Below are 16,708 nucleotides of genomic sequence, written 5' to 3'. Positions count from 1 at the left end.
AAGTTGCATATTTTTAAGTATTGCAAGAAAAAGTTGCATCTTTTTGCATACTGAAAGAAAAAACTTACATATTTTTAAGCATTTTAAGAAAAAAGTTGCATATTTTTAAGTATTGCAGGAAAAAGTTGCATATTTTTAAGTATTGCAAGAAAAAAGTTGCATATTTTAAGTATTGCAAGAAAAAGTTACATATTTTTGCATATTTCAAGAAAGTTTTCTAACATATTTTTAAGCTCTGCCAGAAAAAAGTTACATATTTTTGCATATTGTAAGAAAAAGTTGCATATTTTTAAGTATTGTAAGAAAAATTTGCATATTTTTAAGTATTGCAAGAAAAAAGTTGCATATTTTTAAGTATTGCAGGAAAAAAGTTGCATATTTTTAAGTATTGCAAGAAAAAAGTTGCATCTTTTTGCATACTGAAAGAAAAAAGTTACATATTTTTAAGCATTTTAAGAAAAAGTTGCATATTTTTAAGTATTGAAAGAAAAAAGTTGCATATTTTTAAGTATTGCAGGAAAAAAGTTGTATATTTTTAAGCATTTTAAGAAAAAGTTGCATATTTTTAAGTATTGCAAGAAAAAAGTTGCATATTTTAAGTATTGCAAGAAAAAAGTTGCATATTTTTAAGTATTGCAGGAAAAAAGTTGTATATTTTTGCATACTGAAAGAAAAAGTTACATCTTTTTGCATACTGAAAGAAAAAGTTACTTATTTTTAAGCATTTTAAGAAAAAGTTGCATATTTTTAAGTATTGCAAGAAAAAAGTTGCATATTTTTAAGTATTGCAGGAAAAAAGTTGTATATTTTTAAGTATTGCAAGAAAAAAGTTGCATATTTTTAAGTATTGCAAGAAAAAGTTGCATATTTTTGCATACTGAAAGAAAAAAGTTACATATTTTTAAGTATTTTAAGAAAAAGTTGCATATTTTTAATTATTGCCAGAAAAAAGTTGCATATTTTTAAGTATTGCAAAAAAAGTTGAATATTTTTAATTAGTGCCAGAAAAAAGTTGCATATTTTTGCATACTGAAAGAAAAAAGTTGCATATTTTTAAGTATTTTAAGAAAAAGTTGCATATTTTTAAGTATTGCAAAAAAAAGTTGCATATTTTTAATTATTGCCAGAAAAAAGTTGCATATTTTTAAGTATTGCAAAAAAAGTTGAATATTTTTAATTAGTGCCAGAAAAAAGTTACATATTTTTAAGCATTTTAAGAAAAAAGTTGCATATTTTTAAGTATTGCAGGAAAAAGTTGCATATTTTTAAGTATTGCAAGAAAAAAGTTGCATATTTTAAGTATTGCAAGAAAAAGTTACATATTTTTGCATATTTCAAGAAAGTTTTCTAACATATTTTTAAGCTCTGCCAGAAAAAAGTTACATATTTTTGCATATTGTAAGAAAAAGTTGCATATTTTTAAGTATTGCAAGAAAAATTTGCATATTTTTAAGTATTGCAAGAAAAAAGTTGCATATTTTTAAGTATTGCAGGAAAAAAGTTGCATATTTTTAAGTATTGCAAGAAAAAAGTTGCATATTTTTAAGTATTGCAAGAAAAAGTTGCATCTTTTTGCATACTGAAAGAAAAAAGTTACATATTTTTAAGCATTTTAAGAAAAATTTGCATATTTTTAAGTATTGCAAGAAAAAAGTTGCATATTTTTAAGTATTGCAAGAAAAAAGGTGCATATTTTTGAATACAGAAAGAAAAAAGTTGCCTTTTTTTTTCATATTACAAGAAAAAAAGTTACATATTCTTGCCCATTGCAAAAAAGTTGCTTAAAGAACAAAAACAATATTCATGATTACATCAATAAAGGGATCACTAATGTATAAAACAAGTAAATATTAAACAATAAATGTAGCTTATTTTAACTGCAAAAAAATGTTGCTTGAGTGTTGCTTGGATCAATGAGGATGCTTAAGTCATCTCAACTTAAATTACATTAAACTGATTTTTGATTGTTGAATGTTGCATAAATTTGAAAATTGCTTAACTTATTTTGATGAGTTAAAGCGACATAAAACCATGTCATTTTTTACAGTGTATTATTTATATGAATGAGAATCAATGGCTCGTGAATCTCTAGGCAGTGTAAGTTGTTCTTGCAGTAAATCCCAGTTTAAACCAGTGTCTCCACTGAAAATGACACACGGTTAGGAACTGCAGGAACAGACACAACATCTCATCTGAGGCCTCATAAACCAGCAGAGATGTTTTCTGAGATCTGAGCTCCCGTTACACATGAAAGGCTGTCGTGCCACTTAAAGTGTGTGTGTTTGTGTGTGTAAAAGTTTTTCTTTAACGAGTTTCTCAAAGGGAAACGGCAGGGGAGCCGCTCAACCTGTGAGGCGAAGATCAGCTTCCATTGGGCTTGAAGATCGAGCAATCAGACCAAACAAAACCCTCACACATAACAATAGTTCTGTTACAGGGCCAGACGGGCTCCTCGGGTCTAAAAAGAACAAAAGAAACCCCTGCTAATCTGAGCGAAAGGTGGATGGATCGGAAGATAAGCAAACCACAGGGATCGCACTGCAAAAAAGCTCTTCTTATTTATCCTCTTTTTCTTGTTTCCAGTCCAAATATCTAAATATTCTTAAATCAAAATGCATTATAAGTAAAATGACATGATATTTTGTCTTGTTTTCTGGGGAAAAAATAAGTTTTTGCTTAAAAAAGGCAAAATGATCTGCCAATGGGGTGAGAAAAATAATCTTATTTCAGATTTCAGAAATCAGATTATTTCTCTCACCCCATTGGCAGATCATTTCACCTGTTTTAAGCAAAAACTCACTTCATTTAGATTTTATTTTCAACAAAACAAGAAAAAATATCTGATGTCGTTTTACTGATCTAGTAAATGCATCTTGATTTAAGAATTGTTCGATATTTAGACTGAAAACAAGACAAAATGACTGAGTAAGAAGAGCATTTTTTGCAGTGCGACTGGAGAACCATCTCAAACAAACGCTTGAAGACACTTTTCTACGGTCGTTTGCAGTTTCGTGAAGTGATCTGACCTGTGTCTAAGGGTCAAAATAATTCACACAAGCCTCAAATTACACAACAGATTCCTCTTTAAACATCTGCTATTATTTAGTGGTCCTGCAAGCATAAGTCAAGCATCGCAGCTCATAGTTATGATGAGTGATTTAAAGACATCTCAAGCGCTCAAACAGAAGGACAAACTTACAGGATGACCAAAAATGAGACCAAATAAGCCAATTCAATTTATTATATTGGATACGCCTCTAAATGATGATTATGATCTGATTAACCTGTTGCACTTGGTCCTTCTGTCTCTGATCGTCTAGAGCGTTTTATCCAGTTAAAGTCTTCTGTAATTGTACAACCGTCCTTGTGTTCTCAGATCTGATCGGATTTTATGAAGTAAACGCAGGAACACTGCAAAAAATGCTCTTCTTACTCAGTATTTCTGTCTTGTTTCTCCCCCAAACATCTAAAAATTCTTAAAACAAGAAGTATTTACTAGACAAGCAAAAGTAATTGTCTTGTTTTGGAGGAAATAACTCAAAATGAAGAGAGTTTTTGCTTAAAATAAGATAAATAATCTGCCAATGGGGTGAGAGAAATAATCTTAATTCAAACAGAAAACAAGATTATTATTCTCACCCCATTGGCAGATTATTTATCTTATTTTAAGCAAAAACTCTCTTCAGTTTGAGTTATTTTTCCCCAAAACAAGACAATAATTTTACTTGTCTCAATATCATCTTACTAAGACATTGATATTTACATGCATTTCATCAGAATTGTTTCTTTTTGTCCATTTAAAAATCAGCATTTGCAGCAAACAGCACATTTCTGCTCGGTTTGTGTATTTGAATAAAACTGACACGCTGTTCATACTATATTAGACTATATGAGCCATAAAAGACTGATGCTTTAAATATGATACTCAAGAAAAAAAACGCATATGTAAACTCAAACAGTCATTTTCACGACAAATGTTTTTTTCTCTTTTTATCAAAATGACTCCCGTACACACAGATCCATGGCCACAGGTGTATAACTCCAGCTCTCGGCCTGCAGACGCTTCTACACACGTTAGTGGGATTATAACAAAGAGGAAGCCATTGGGAACAACAGCAACTCAGCCACGAAGTGTTCAATCCCAGAGCGGGGTCAGCGCATGCTGAGGGTCACAGTGCGCAGAAGTCTCCAACTTTCTGCAGAGTCAACAGCTCCAGACCTCCAGACTTCTGTGGCCTTCAGATGAGCTCAAGAACAGCGGAGAGAGCTTCATGGAATGGGTTTCCATGGCCGAGCAGCTCATCCAAGCCTTACATCACCAAGAGCAATGCAAAGCGTGGGATGCAGTGGAGTAAAGCAGCCGCCACTGGACTCTAGAGCAGTGAGACGTGTTCTCTGAGGGACCAATCACGCTTCAGTCTGACAATCACATGGACGAGTCTGGGTTTGGCCGTCGCCAGGAGAACGGGACTCGCCTGACTGCAGTGTGCCAAGTGTAAAGTTTGGTGGAGGGGGGGGGGGTTATGGGGTGGGGTTACGGCCCCTTCCTGTCCCAGCATGACTGCACTCCAGTGCACAAAGCGTCGCTCCATAAAGACATGGATGAGGAGTTTGGTGTGGAGGAACTTGACTGGCCTGCACAGAGTCCTGAGCTCAACCCGATAGAACAGCTTTGGGATGAATTAGAGCGGAGACTGAGAGCCAGGCCTTCTCGTCCAACATCAGTGCCTGACCTCACAAATGAGCTTCTAGAAGAATGGGCAAAAATCCCCATAAACACACTCCTAAACCTTGAGGAAAGCCTTCCCAGAAGAGCTGGAGCTGTTAGAGAGGGTGGGCCGACTCCAGATTAAACCCCACGGGTTAACAATGGGGAGCTCATGTGTGTGTAGAGGCACTTTTTTGGCACTTTAGTGAATATAGAAGTCAAAGTGTATTTATCATAGCGTTATAAAATTAAGTAAAACTACTCGACTTTTCTGTTACTGGTGTTCCCATCATGCACTGGAGCTTAAATAATTAATAAGATTGATTTTTCGCTGTTTTCCAGCTTTATTTCCACTGTTTTATCATTGCGCTTGTTGTTAGGTAACCCGTCATTTTTGTGACATTTGGAGTTCATTTTCTACTCAAAAACAATTCATGGAATGTGGAGGATTGAGTCCATTACTGCTTTACATAGATTATGGTGTCAACAGTATCTAATGTGTTATTGGGTTAGATGTTTCTCAGTAAAACACACACTTTAAAAGTGTGGTTTAATTCAGTGTTATGTTGTTTAAGTAAAACGTATTGCAAAGAAAACTTCAGCTAAGCATAAATTACAGGTTAAAAGCACTTATTTTCTAGTTTTCTTAACTCCCCGTTCTCACAGATGCAGGTTTCTGGAGTTTACACGGAGACGATAACGGAATCGTTTTAAAAGCTTCTGCTGCATGATTGGCAATCGATCTCCAATCACGGCCTGACCGATGTAAACCACAGACCAGGTCTAATCCTGAACTCCCTCCCGCTGGTTTTATTGAGTAACACGGCAGGCTTTGTCATGTGGAATGTAAATGGTGTTGGGAATGAGAAGATCTCAGCAGGACGGGAGGAAGTGCTTCTAGAAACCCTCGGGCTAAACCGCATCAAGGGTTAAAAACTACAGTCACACAATGGCACGCCTGTCTCCAGAACACCACAAAAGAAGAGCTAGTGTTTCGGAGAACATCCACGGCAAAATCTGCTCTCCTTACTCAGTGTTTTTGTCTTGTTTCTCGTACAAACATCTAAAAATTCTTACATTAGGAAACATTTACTAGACAGGTACAAATTATTGTCTTGTTTTGGGAAAAAATAACTCAAAATGAAGAGAGTTTTTGCTTAAAATAAGATAAATAATCTGCCAATGGGGTGAGAATAATAATCTTGTTTTCTGTTTGAATTAAGATTATTCTTCTCACCCCATTGGCAGATTATTTATCTTATTTTAATCAAAAACTCTCTTCATTTTGAGTTATTTCCCCCAAAACAAGACAATTACTTTTGCTTGTCTAGTAAATGTTTCTTGTTTTAAGAATTTTTTGATATTTTGATTTTTTTGAAACAAGACAAAAATACTGAGTAAGAAAAGCATTTTTTTTGCGGTTTCATTCCGACAGAACATGAGATGATCAGGAACTATGATCAATAATACAGAGAAACGTCTGGAGGTTCATCGGATGAACATGAACTGAAGAAAGGACAGAAATGGACAGACTGTGTTTGGTTAAACATTCAAGACTTATCGAGTCACGGCAGGACAGACGGCTAATGTAAATATTTAGGTCTATCTCCACTCTTCTCTCTCAATGGGGGGTTTACTGTAGAAACAAACTGAGAGAGAGAGAGAGAGAGAGAGAGAGAGAGAGAGAGAGAGAGAGAGAGAGAGAGAGAGAGAGAGAGAGAGAGAGAGAGAGAATGAGAGAGAGAGAAATTTCTGGAAATTTACATTCTTCTTGCAGGCTCCTCCCCTAGTGGGCGTGTCACACTCTAAAAAATGCTGGGTTAAAAAAAACTTAAGTTGGGCTGAAAATGGACTAACCCAGCGGTTGGGTTAAATGTTTGCTTAAGACAACCCAATTGCTGGGTTAAAATATCCCAATGAAGCATTTTTTAGAGTGCAGGTTTTATATTTTCACCGTCATGAAAGTCGCGGAAACCATAGCAACAGGGTTTTTTTTAACGAAAATCGACATTCATTCGATATTTAACGACCTAGTGGCTGTTTTTGGTACAGCGCCTAAACAAAATCAAAAAGATATGATATCAACTTTACATTTGGGACCCATCTTGGTTAGACTAGTGGGCGTGTCAGGTTTTATATTACAACATTGATTTGAACTACTTTATCATCAAAACCTCTTTTAATCTTGACAACACGCATATCGTCGGAAAGGTCTGAGTCTCAAGGATTATTTTTGTGATATTTTGACTAACTATACTTTAAAAAAAAATGCTTGGTTGTTTCAAACCCATTTTTGGGTCAAATATGACGAAAAGCTGTTGGGTTTAAAAATGGGTTTAAAATTTTAAACCTAATGGCTTTTTGGTCATATTTGACCCAAATATGGGTTGAAACAACTAAGCATTTTTTAAAGTATAGTTACGAAAAACAACTATTTCACAAGAATTTACATTTCATAATTACACAACAAATAAACCTACGTTTAAGAGGAGTGCAGAAATATCCTACTGTTGTTAAAATACATTCTCAATTTAATCGAATATCTCGAGTAACCGTGCTAAAGTGGTTTAATTTAACATATAAATGATTTTTAAATGTTTTAAAAGCGCGTCAGCAATATTTTTATCTAGCGCAAAAGTTGCGGTAACCATAACAACAGCGTTTTTTACGAAAATCGACATTCATTCGATATTCAAAGTGATGTCACCCAGTGGCTGTGTTTGGTACTGCATTGATATTGAACTTTACATCAACTTTAAACTTGGAGCACAGCTTGGTTAGACATATGGCTTATAGTAATATTAGAGTAAAATAGTTTTTTTTTTTACATAAAAATTAAACTTCCATAACTTTTTCATACTTTCATATTTTGAAGTGCCTGCTTTAAAACAAGACCAAACATATTCTAAAGAGTTCTTGAATTATACACCCATTTAAGTGCATTTTCGGAAACACTTCACTATGGGGAACACACATTCACTATTAACTCCGACTTCTGCCTCAATAAACTCCTAATTTACTGCTTATTAATAGTTAGTAAGGTAGTTTTTTTAGCGTTTAAGTTTAGGTATTGGGTCGGATTAAGGGATGTAGAATAAGCTCATGCAGAATAAGGCATTAATATGAGCTTTAGAAGTGCTCATAAACAGACAATATCATAGTAATATGCATGATCATAAGACACTAGTTAATAGTTAATAACTGAACCCTAAAATAAAGTGTTACCGCATTTTCACATCTATTCTCAAAAAGGGGTTAATATGTTTTGTAGACTAGAATAAACAGATCAGATAACTCACAATGAAGAGAGTTTTTGCTTAAAATAAGATAAATAATCTGCCAATGGGGTGAGAGAAATAATCTTGTTTTCTGTTTGAATTAAGATTATTTTTCTCACCCCATTGGCAGATTATTTATCTTATTTTAAGCAAAAACTCTCTTCATTTTGAGTTATTTTCCCCAAAACAAGACAATTACTTTTGCTTGTCTAGTAAATACTTCTTGTTTTAAGAATGTTTAGATGTTTGGACTAGAAAAAAGACAAAAATACTGAGTGGTGGATTATTGATTCAATTTGTGTCTGTTTCAGACAATTTTTCTTTCATTTGAATTATTTGCTAATCATCTTAGGAAATATTAGAGGTGTAAACTCAGTGAAAACTGATACATATTTTTTGCATTATAAAAGTTGCGTGACTCACGTATAGTTTAAGGAAGTTCCCTTTGAAGAAGTAGATCGGCTGCTCCAGGTCCAGCTCCCGAACCGAGTCAGAACCGGAGCCCAGAATCCTGTCGCCGAACCGGATCCCGTAATCGAAGAGGCGGTCGCGGGTCAGACTCTGGACCGACACCAGCAGCGCCAGCAGCGCGACGCCGCACAGAACCATCATGAGCTCGGTCGGTATGCGCGGTGATAGCGGCTCTGTGAACGCCGGAGATGAGCTCCAGAGGTGCGGGGCGAGTTCATGCGGAGGGCGGAGTTGATGGAGGAGGTGGAGGAGCATTTGCATGAGGTGGGGGTGCTCTGAGACCACTGCAAAAAAAAATGCTTTTCTTAGTATTTTTGTCTTGTTTCTAGTTAAAATTTCTTTAAAAAAAATCTTAAAACAAGAAGCATTTACTAGACAAGCAAAAGTAATTGTCTTGTTTTGGGGAAAAAAACTCAAAATGTTTTTTGTTTGAATTAAGATGATTTGTCTCACCCCATTTGCAGATTATTTATACATATCAAAATCTTTCCTGAAATTAAAGTAGGGAGTTTTCTTTGAAAATTTACATTTATGAATGTAAAATTTAGGCACGGCAAGTTTATTTGTAGAGCACATTTCAAACACAATGGCAATTCAAAGTGCTTTACATATAAATGAATTAAAATAGCGAAAACATGCATTAAAAAAAAGAACATCAGGTGTAAAAATAAAAATAGAAACAGTTGTAAAGAGAATAAAAATAAATAAATAAAAGATGAAATGGTGACAAATAGATCCCTATCTGAGAGGGAAGAGTTGGAGCCGGTTCACAATGTCTCCTGGACCTTACAAGTCGGTCCAAGACGGGCACAATAAAGCAGTACATTATTAATAAATGTACAATGAGAAGGGTCTAAATAAAAAAAATAAAAAAATTGGGGGGTTATACAAAAGTTGAATATAAATATTTTTTAACAAAATTTGAAAATTCCCTCCAGAAGACTTTACAGTACGAACAATCCCAAAATAAGTGATTAATCGTCTCTTCATACTGAAGGCAAGAAGAGCAATTGGGTGAAATACTTTTGATAAATTTAGAACGTTTATAATTTATCGGATAACAATTATGGATAATTTTAATAGAAACTTCAACAACTCTAAGAAGCCAAACCTCTTCCCATTCTATATCACTAAATGTGTTATTCCAAAAACACACACAAGCAGATAAAGAAATTTGAGATCTATTAATAACTGAACGAGTGTCTTTGATTGACATGATATTGAAAACACTTTAGTCAACAAATAAGTCAAAAAAGAGGAGAGTCTAAAGAACCTTTAGGGCCAGACTTTACTAGAGAATTGCCCCAAACACTTTACCTTAGGGGACTGGAAACGGGTTTAGCCGTGGGGTTTAGCGGACAAAAGCCGTGGGGTTTAACGGACAAAAGCCGTCGGGTTTAGCGGACAAAAGCCGTGGGGTTTAGCGGACAAAAGCCGTGGGGTTTAACGGACAAAAGCCGTCGGGTTTAGTGGACAAAAGCCGTGGGGTTTAGCGGACAAAAGCCGTGGGGTTTAGCGGACAAAAGCCGTCGGGTTTAGCGGACAAAAGCCGTGGGGTTTAACGGACAAAAGCCGTCGGGTTTAGCGGACAAAAGCCGTGGGGTTTAACGGACAAAAGCCGTCGGGTTTAGCGGACAAAAGCCGTGGGGTTTAACGGACAAAAGCCGTCGGGTTTAGCGGACAAAAGCCGTGGGGTTTAGCGGACAAAAGCCGTGGGGTTTAACGGACAAAAGCCGTCGGGTTTAGCGGACAAAAGCCGTGGGGTTTAGCGGACAAAAGCCGTGGGGTTTAACGGAGCTGAGAGGGAAGAGTTGGAGCCGGTTCACAATGTCTCCTGGACCTTACAAGTCGGGCACAATAAAGCAGTACATTATTAATAAATGTACAATGAGAAGGGTCTAAATAAAAAAAATAAAAAAATTGGGGGGTTATACAAAAGTTGAATATAAATATTTTTTAACAAAATTTGAAAATTCCCTCCAGAAGACTTTACAGTAAGAACAATCCCAAAATAAGTGATTAATCGTCTCTTCATACTGAAGGCAAGAAGAGCAATTGGGTGAAATACTATTGATAAATTTAGAACGTTTATAATTTATCGGATAACGATTATGGATAATTTTAATAGAAACTTCAACAACTCTAAGAAGCCAAACCTCTTCCCATTCTATATCACTAAATGTGTTATTCCAAAAACACACACAAGCAGATAAAGAAATTTGAGATCTATTAATAACTGAACGAGTGTCTTTGATTGACATGATATTGAAAACACTTTAGTCAACAAATAAGTCAAAAAAGAGGAGAGTCTAAAGAACCTTTAGGGCCAGACTTTACTAGAGAATTGCCCCAAACACTTTACCTTAGGGGACTGGAAACGGGTTTAGCCGTGGGGTTTAGCGGACAAAAGCCGTGGGGTTTAACGGACAAAAGCCGTGGGGTTTAACGGACAAAAGCCGTGGGGTTTAACGGACAAAAGCCGTCGGGTTTAGCGGACAAAAGCCGTGGGGTTTAGCGGACAAAAGCCGTGGGGTTTAACGGACAAAAGCCGTGGGGTTTAGCGGACAAAAGCCGTGGGGTTTAGCGGACAAAAGCCGTGGGGTTTAGCGGACAAAAGCCGTGGGGTTTTAGCTGACAAAAGCCGCGGGGTTTGACGGACAAAAGCCGTCGGGTTTAGCGGACAAAAGCCGTGGGGTTTAACGGACAAAAGCCGTCGGGTTTAGCGGACAAAAGCCGTGGGGTTTAACGGACAAAAGCCGTCGGGTTTAGCGGACAAAAGCCGTGGGGTTTAGCGGACAAAAGCCGTGGGGTTTAGCGGACAAAAGCCGTCGGGTTTAGCGGACAAAAGCCGTGGGGTTTAACGGACAAAAGCCGTCGGGTTTAGCGGACAAAAGCCGTGGGGTTTAACGGACAAAAGCCGTCGGGTTTAGCGGACAAAAGCCGTGGGGTTTAGCGGACAAAAGCCGTGGGGTTTAACGGACAAAAGCCGTGGGGTTTAGCGGACAAAAGCCGTGGGGTTTAGCGGACAAAAGCCGTCGGGTTTAGCGGACAAAAGCCGTGGGGTTTAGCGGACAAAAGCCGTGGGGTTTAGCGGACAAAAGCCGTGGGGTTTAGCGGACAAAAGCCGTGGGGTTTAGCGGACAAAAGCCGTGGGGTTTAGCGGACAAAAGCCGTGGGGTTTAGCGGACAAAAGCCGTGGGGTTTAGCGGACAAAAGCCGTGGGGTTTAGCGGACAAAAGCCGTGGGGTTTAGCGGACAAAAGCCGTCGGGTTTAGCGGACAAAAGCCGTGGGGTTTAGCGGACAAAAGCCGTGGGGTTTAGCGGACAAAAGCCGTGGGGTTTAACGGACAAAAGCCGTCGGGTTTAGCGGACAAAAGCCGTCGGGTTTAGCGGACAAAAGCCGTCGGGTTTAGCGGACAAAAGCCGTGGGGTTTAGCGGACAAAAGCCGTGGGGTTTAACGGACAAAAGCCGTCGGGTTTAGCGGACAAAAGCCGTGGGGTTTAGCGGACAAAATCCGTGGGGTTTAACGGACAAAGCCGTGGGATTTAACGGACAAAAGCCGTCGGGTTTAGCGGACAAAAGCCGCGGGGTTTAGCGGACAAAAGCCGTGGGGTTTAGCGGACAAAAGCCGTGGGGTTTAGCGGACAAAAGCCGTGGGGTTTAGCGGACAAAAGCCGTGGGGTTTAGCGGACAAAAGCCGTGGGGTTTAGCGGACAAAAGCCGTGGGGTTTAGCGGACAAAAGCCGTGGGGTTTAGCGGACAAAAGCCGTGGGGTTTAGCGGACAAAAGCCGTGGGGTTTAGCGGACAAAAGCCGTGGGGTTTCGCGGACAAAAGCCGTGGGGTTTAGCGGACAAAAGCCGTCGGGTTTAGCGGACAAAAGCCGTGGGGTTTAGCGGACAAAAGCCGTCGGGTTTAGCGGACAAAAGCCGTGGGGTTTAGCGGACAAAAGCCGTGGGGTTTAACGGACAAAAGCCGTGGGGTTTAGCGGACAAAAGCCGTGGGGTTTAGCGGACAAAAGCCGTGGGGTTTAGCGGACAAAAGCCGTGGGGTTTTAGCTGACAAAAGCCGCGGGGTTTGACGGACAAAAGCCGTGGGGTTTAGCGGACAAAAGCCGTGGGGTTTGACGGACAAAAGCCGTGGGGTTTAGCGGACAAAAGCCGTGGGGTTTAGCGGACAAAAGCCGTGGGGTTTAGCGGACAAAAGCCGTGGGGTTTAGCGGACAAAAGCCGCGGGGTTTAGCGGACAAAAGCCGTCGGGTTTGACGGACAAAAGCCGTGGGGTTTAGCGGACAAAAGCCGTGGGGTTTGACGGACAAAAGCCGTGGGGTTTAGCGGACAAAAGCCGTGGGGTTTAGCGGACAAAAGCCGTGGGGTTTAGCGGACAAAAGCCGTGGGGTTTAGCGGACAAAAGCCGCGGGGTTTGACGGACAAAAGCCGTGGGGTTTAGCGGACAAAAGCCGTCGGGTTTAGCGGACAAAAGCCGCGGGGTTTGACGGACAAAAGCCGTGGGGTTTAGCGGACAAAAGCCGTGGGGTTTAACGGACAAAAGCCGTGGGGTTTAGCGGACAAAAGCCGTCGGGTTTAGCGGACAAAAGCCGTCGGGTTTAGCGGACAAAAGCCGTTAAAATAAGTGCTTGATTTAATCATATATCTTGAGTAATTGTGCTAAAGTGGTTTAATTCAACATTTCTATCTGGTGTGAAAATCGCGGTAACCACAGCGGGTTTTTTTTTTTTTTTTTTACAAAAATCGACATTAAAAACAGAGCTGCTGTCTGATTCATCACTTTATAATTTCACAACTACAATAAAAGTCAACTTAAGTGCTACGTCTACAAGCCCCCTGTTGAAGATTACACATATCATTTATATTTTCTATGTTTTTAAAAGTTTTAGAAGCGCATCAGCAAAATCGTGGTAACCATAGCAACGGCGGTTTTTCTTATGAAAATGGACATTGACGAAACACAACTATTGTCATTTATCACTTTATGAATATTTCACAACAACATAATAATAACAATTTGAGTGTTACATCTACAACAGAGGAAAAAAAGCTCGATTGAATCAACATCTCGAGTAACCGCGCTAAATTAGGTTAATTCAACATATAAATGACATTTTCAGTGTTTTTAAAAGTTTTAGAAGTGTCAGCACGTTCTGTTGAGGTTCTCTCAGCGTTATGAACAAACGTTCTTCCAGTAACGTTAACAGAACGTTCCTTCAGCGTTATCTGCTCTTTAATGATGTTCTCAAAGCGTTATTTAACGTCTTTCTAAAACATGTTACTTGGCCGTCCCCTGGCGCTTGTTGAAGAATGATGGGATGTTCACGTTACGTTTTTAAAACAGTTAAGAAACACGTTCAGAAATAATGTTTTTATAACGTAACGGGAACATTCTTAGCACATGTTTTTGTCAGCTGTGTCTCAGCAGAGGCATTATTATCTCCCACAGCCTCACATCTGCAGAAAACTAGAGGAATGTGTGTGTGTGTGTGTGTGTGTGTGTGTGTGTGTGTGTGTGTGTGTGTGTGTGTGTGTGTGTGTGTGTGTGTGTGTGTGTCACACCTGTAAATGCCTTCACGGTTCAGATATTTTGCATGCAAGCTAATTCTTCTTTTATTTTCAGGTTTTTGTCTTTTTAGGAACAAAATTTGACCCAAATTAAATCCAAAAACATTTTTTTGTTAATTTATTCTCACTTTACCCCAAAAGGAAAAAAAACACTAGAAAAAGAAAAAGAACATTTTTAAAGTAAAAACGTGTAACATTTTGCTTAAACGTGTCATCAAAATTTTCCATGTAATTCTTAAGAAAAATAAAGATAAATATTAATCGTCCAAAAATCAAAACCAAACATAATTGAGTATATGATTGTGCGCTGTGGAGGTTCTCTTGCTCATCAGATGTGCTGCGGCGCGTCCCCAGCAGAGGGCGGTAATCAACACCAGAGGAATAATGCTGAGAATATAAACCTTCACTAAAGCTGAGAACAGCAGAGGGATGATGTTTGATGTGTGTGTGAGGCGATCCAGCTGCTCTGGACACACACACACACACACACACACACACACACACACACACGCACACTCTCTCTCTCTCTCTCTCTCTCTCTTACACACACACACACACACACATCCCTCCCTCTATCTCTCTCTCTGTCTCTCTCACTCACACACACACACACCTCTCTCTCTCTCTGTCTCTCTCACTCACACACACACACACCTCTCTCTCTCTGTCTCTCTCGCTCACACACACACACCTCTCTCTCTCTGTCTCTCTCGCTCTCACACACACCCCTCTCTCTCTCTCTCTCTCTCTCTCTCTCTCTCTCTCACACACTGACACACACACCCCTCTCTCTCTCTCTCTCTCTCTCTCTCTCTCTCTCACTCACTCACTCACACACACACCCCTCCCTCTCTCTCTCTCTCTCTCTCTCTCTCTCTCTCTCTCTCTCTCTCTCTCACACACACCTCCCTCTCTCTCTCTCTCTCTCTCTCTCTATTGCTCTCACTCACACACACACCCCTCCCTCTCTCTCTCTCTCTCACACACACCTCCCTCTCTCTCTCTCTCTCTCTCTCTCTCTCTCTCTCTCTCTCTCTATTGCTCTCACTCACACACACACCCCTCCCTCTCTCTCTCTCTCTCACACACACCTCCCTCTCTCTCCCTCTCTCTCTCTCTCTCTCTCTCTCTCTCTCTCTCTCTCTCTCTCTCTCACTCACTCACTCACTCACCCCTCTCTCTCTCTCTCTCTCTCTCTCTCTCTCTCTATTGCTCTCACTCACACACACACCCCTCCCTCTCTCTCTCTCTCTCTCTCTCTCTCTCTCTCACACACACCTCCCTCTCTCCTCACACCACAGAGCCAATCAGATCGTCCGCCTGTGGGTCACATGTTCCTCTCCTCTCCTCAGGACCGCTGATGGAGATGCAGATGGAGGAGAGCAGGATGGAGCGTCGTCAGGCCAACGTCTCTCTCTCTCTCACTCCTCCTCCCCCGCTCCCTCTCTCCTCCATCCCTCCGTTGGTCCGGCTGGGGCTGACGGTGGCCTACACCCTCTTCTACTCCGTCCTGTTCTGCTTCATCTACGCTCAGCTGTGGCTGGTGCTGCGCTATGGGCACAAGCGCTTCAGCTTCCAGACGGCCTTCCTCTTCCTGTGCCTGCTTTGGGCGGCGCTGCGCTCGCTGCTCTTCAGCTTCTACATCAGGGACTGGGAGTCGGCCAACAGCCTGAGGCCCTTCAGCTTCTGGCTGCTCTACTGCCTGCCCGTCTGCCTGCAGTTCTTCACACTCAGCCTCATGAACCTGTACTGCGCTCAGGTGAGACACGCGCGCACACACACACACACACACACACACACACACACACACACTCACTCACTCACTCACTCACTCACTCACTCACTCACTCACTCACTCACTCACTCACTCACTCACTCACTCACTCACTCACTCACTCACTCACTCACTCACTCACTCACTCACTCACTCACTCACTCACTCACTCACTCACTCACTCACTCACTCACTCACTCACTCACTCACTCACTCACTCACTCACTCACTCACTCACTCACTCACTCACTCACTCACTCACTCACTCACTCACTCACTCACTCACTCACTCACTCACTCACTCACTCACTCACTCACTCACTCACTCACTCACTCACTCACTCACTCACTCACTCACTCACTCACTCACTCACTCACTCACTCACTCACTCACTCACTCACTCACTCACTCACTCACTCACTCACTCACTCACTGGCTCACTGGCTCACTTGCTCGCTCGCACACTCGCACACTCGCACACTCGCTCACACACACACACAGACTCGCACACTCGCTCCCTGATTCACTGACTCACTGACTCACACACACTCACACACTCACACACTCACTCACGCCCGCCTTCACACACACTCGCACACACTCACTCACACACACACACTCACTCTAACTCACACTCACAATCACACCCTCACACGCCCTCACACACACTCACACTCACTCACATACTCTCAGTCACTCACACTCACTCACACACTCGCACACACTCGCACACACTCGCACTCACTCGCACTCACTCGCACTCACTCGCACTCACTCGCACTCACTCGCACTCACTCGCACTCACTCGCACTCACTCGCACTCACTCGCACTCACTCGCACTCACTCGCACTCACTCACTCACTCACTCACTCGCACACACACACTCACTCGCACACACAC

General features: G+C 40.6%; 2 protein-coding genes across 3 annotated transcripts in view; one reads left to right on the top strand and one right to left on the bottom strand.

Moving 5' to 3' along the window:
* LOC137057900 (nidogen-1-like) overlaps positions 1 to 15,440 on the bottom strand; it is a 61,329-nt gene extending 45,889 nt beyond the window's left edge. For both annotated transcript variants that reach the window (XM_067431002.1, XM_067431003.1), the window contains exons 1-2: positions 15,311 to 15,440; positions 8,410 to 8,741 (exon numbers count right to left, since the gene is read on the bottom strand). In XM_067431002.1, coding sequence (XP_067287103.1) covers positions 8,410 to 8,718 — 309 coding nt within the window. In that variant the 5' untranslated portion in view covers positions 8,719 to 8,741; positions 15,311 to 15,440. The remainder of the gene's footprint in view (positions 1 to 8,409; positions 8,742 to 15,310) is intronic.
* Positions 15,324 to 16,708, top strand: part of gpr137bb (G protein-coupled receptor 137Bb) — a 14,184-nt gene continuing 12,799 nt past the window's right edge. The window contains exon 1 of the mRNA XM_067431026.1: positions 15,324 to 15,791. Coding sequence (XP_067287127.1) covers positions 15,393 to 15,791 — 399 coding nt within the window. The 5' untranslated portion in view covers positions 15,324 to 15,392. The remainder of the gene's footprint in view (positions 15,792 to 16,708) is intronic.

This window comes from Pseudorasbora parva, chromosome 22 (assembly GCF_024679245.1).
Source record: "Pseudorasbora parva isolate DD20220531a chromosome 22, ASM2467924v1, whole genome shotgun sequence".
Lineage (NCBI taxonomy): Eukaryota > Metazoa > Chordata > Actinopteri > Cypriniformes > Gobionidae > Pseudorasbora > Pseudorasbora parva.
The sequence above is the reverse complement of the archived record's forward strand: the minus strand, read 5'-3'. Positions and strand labels throughout refer to the sequence as shown.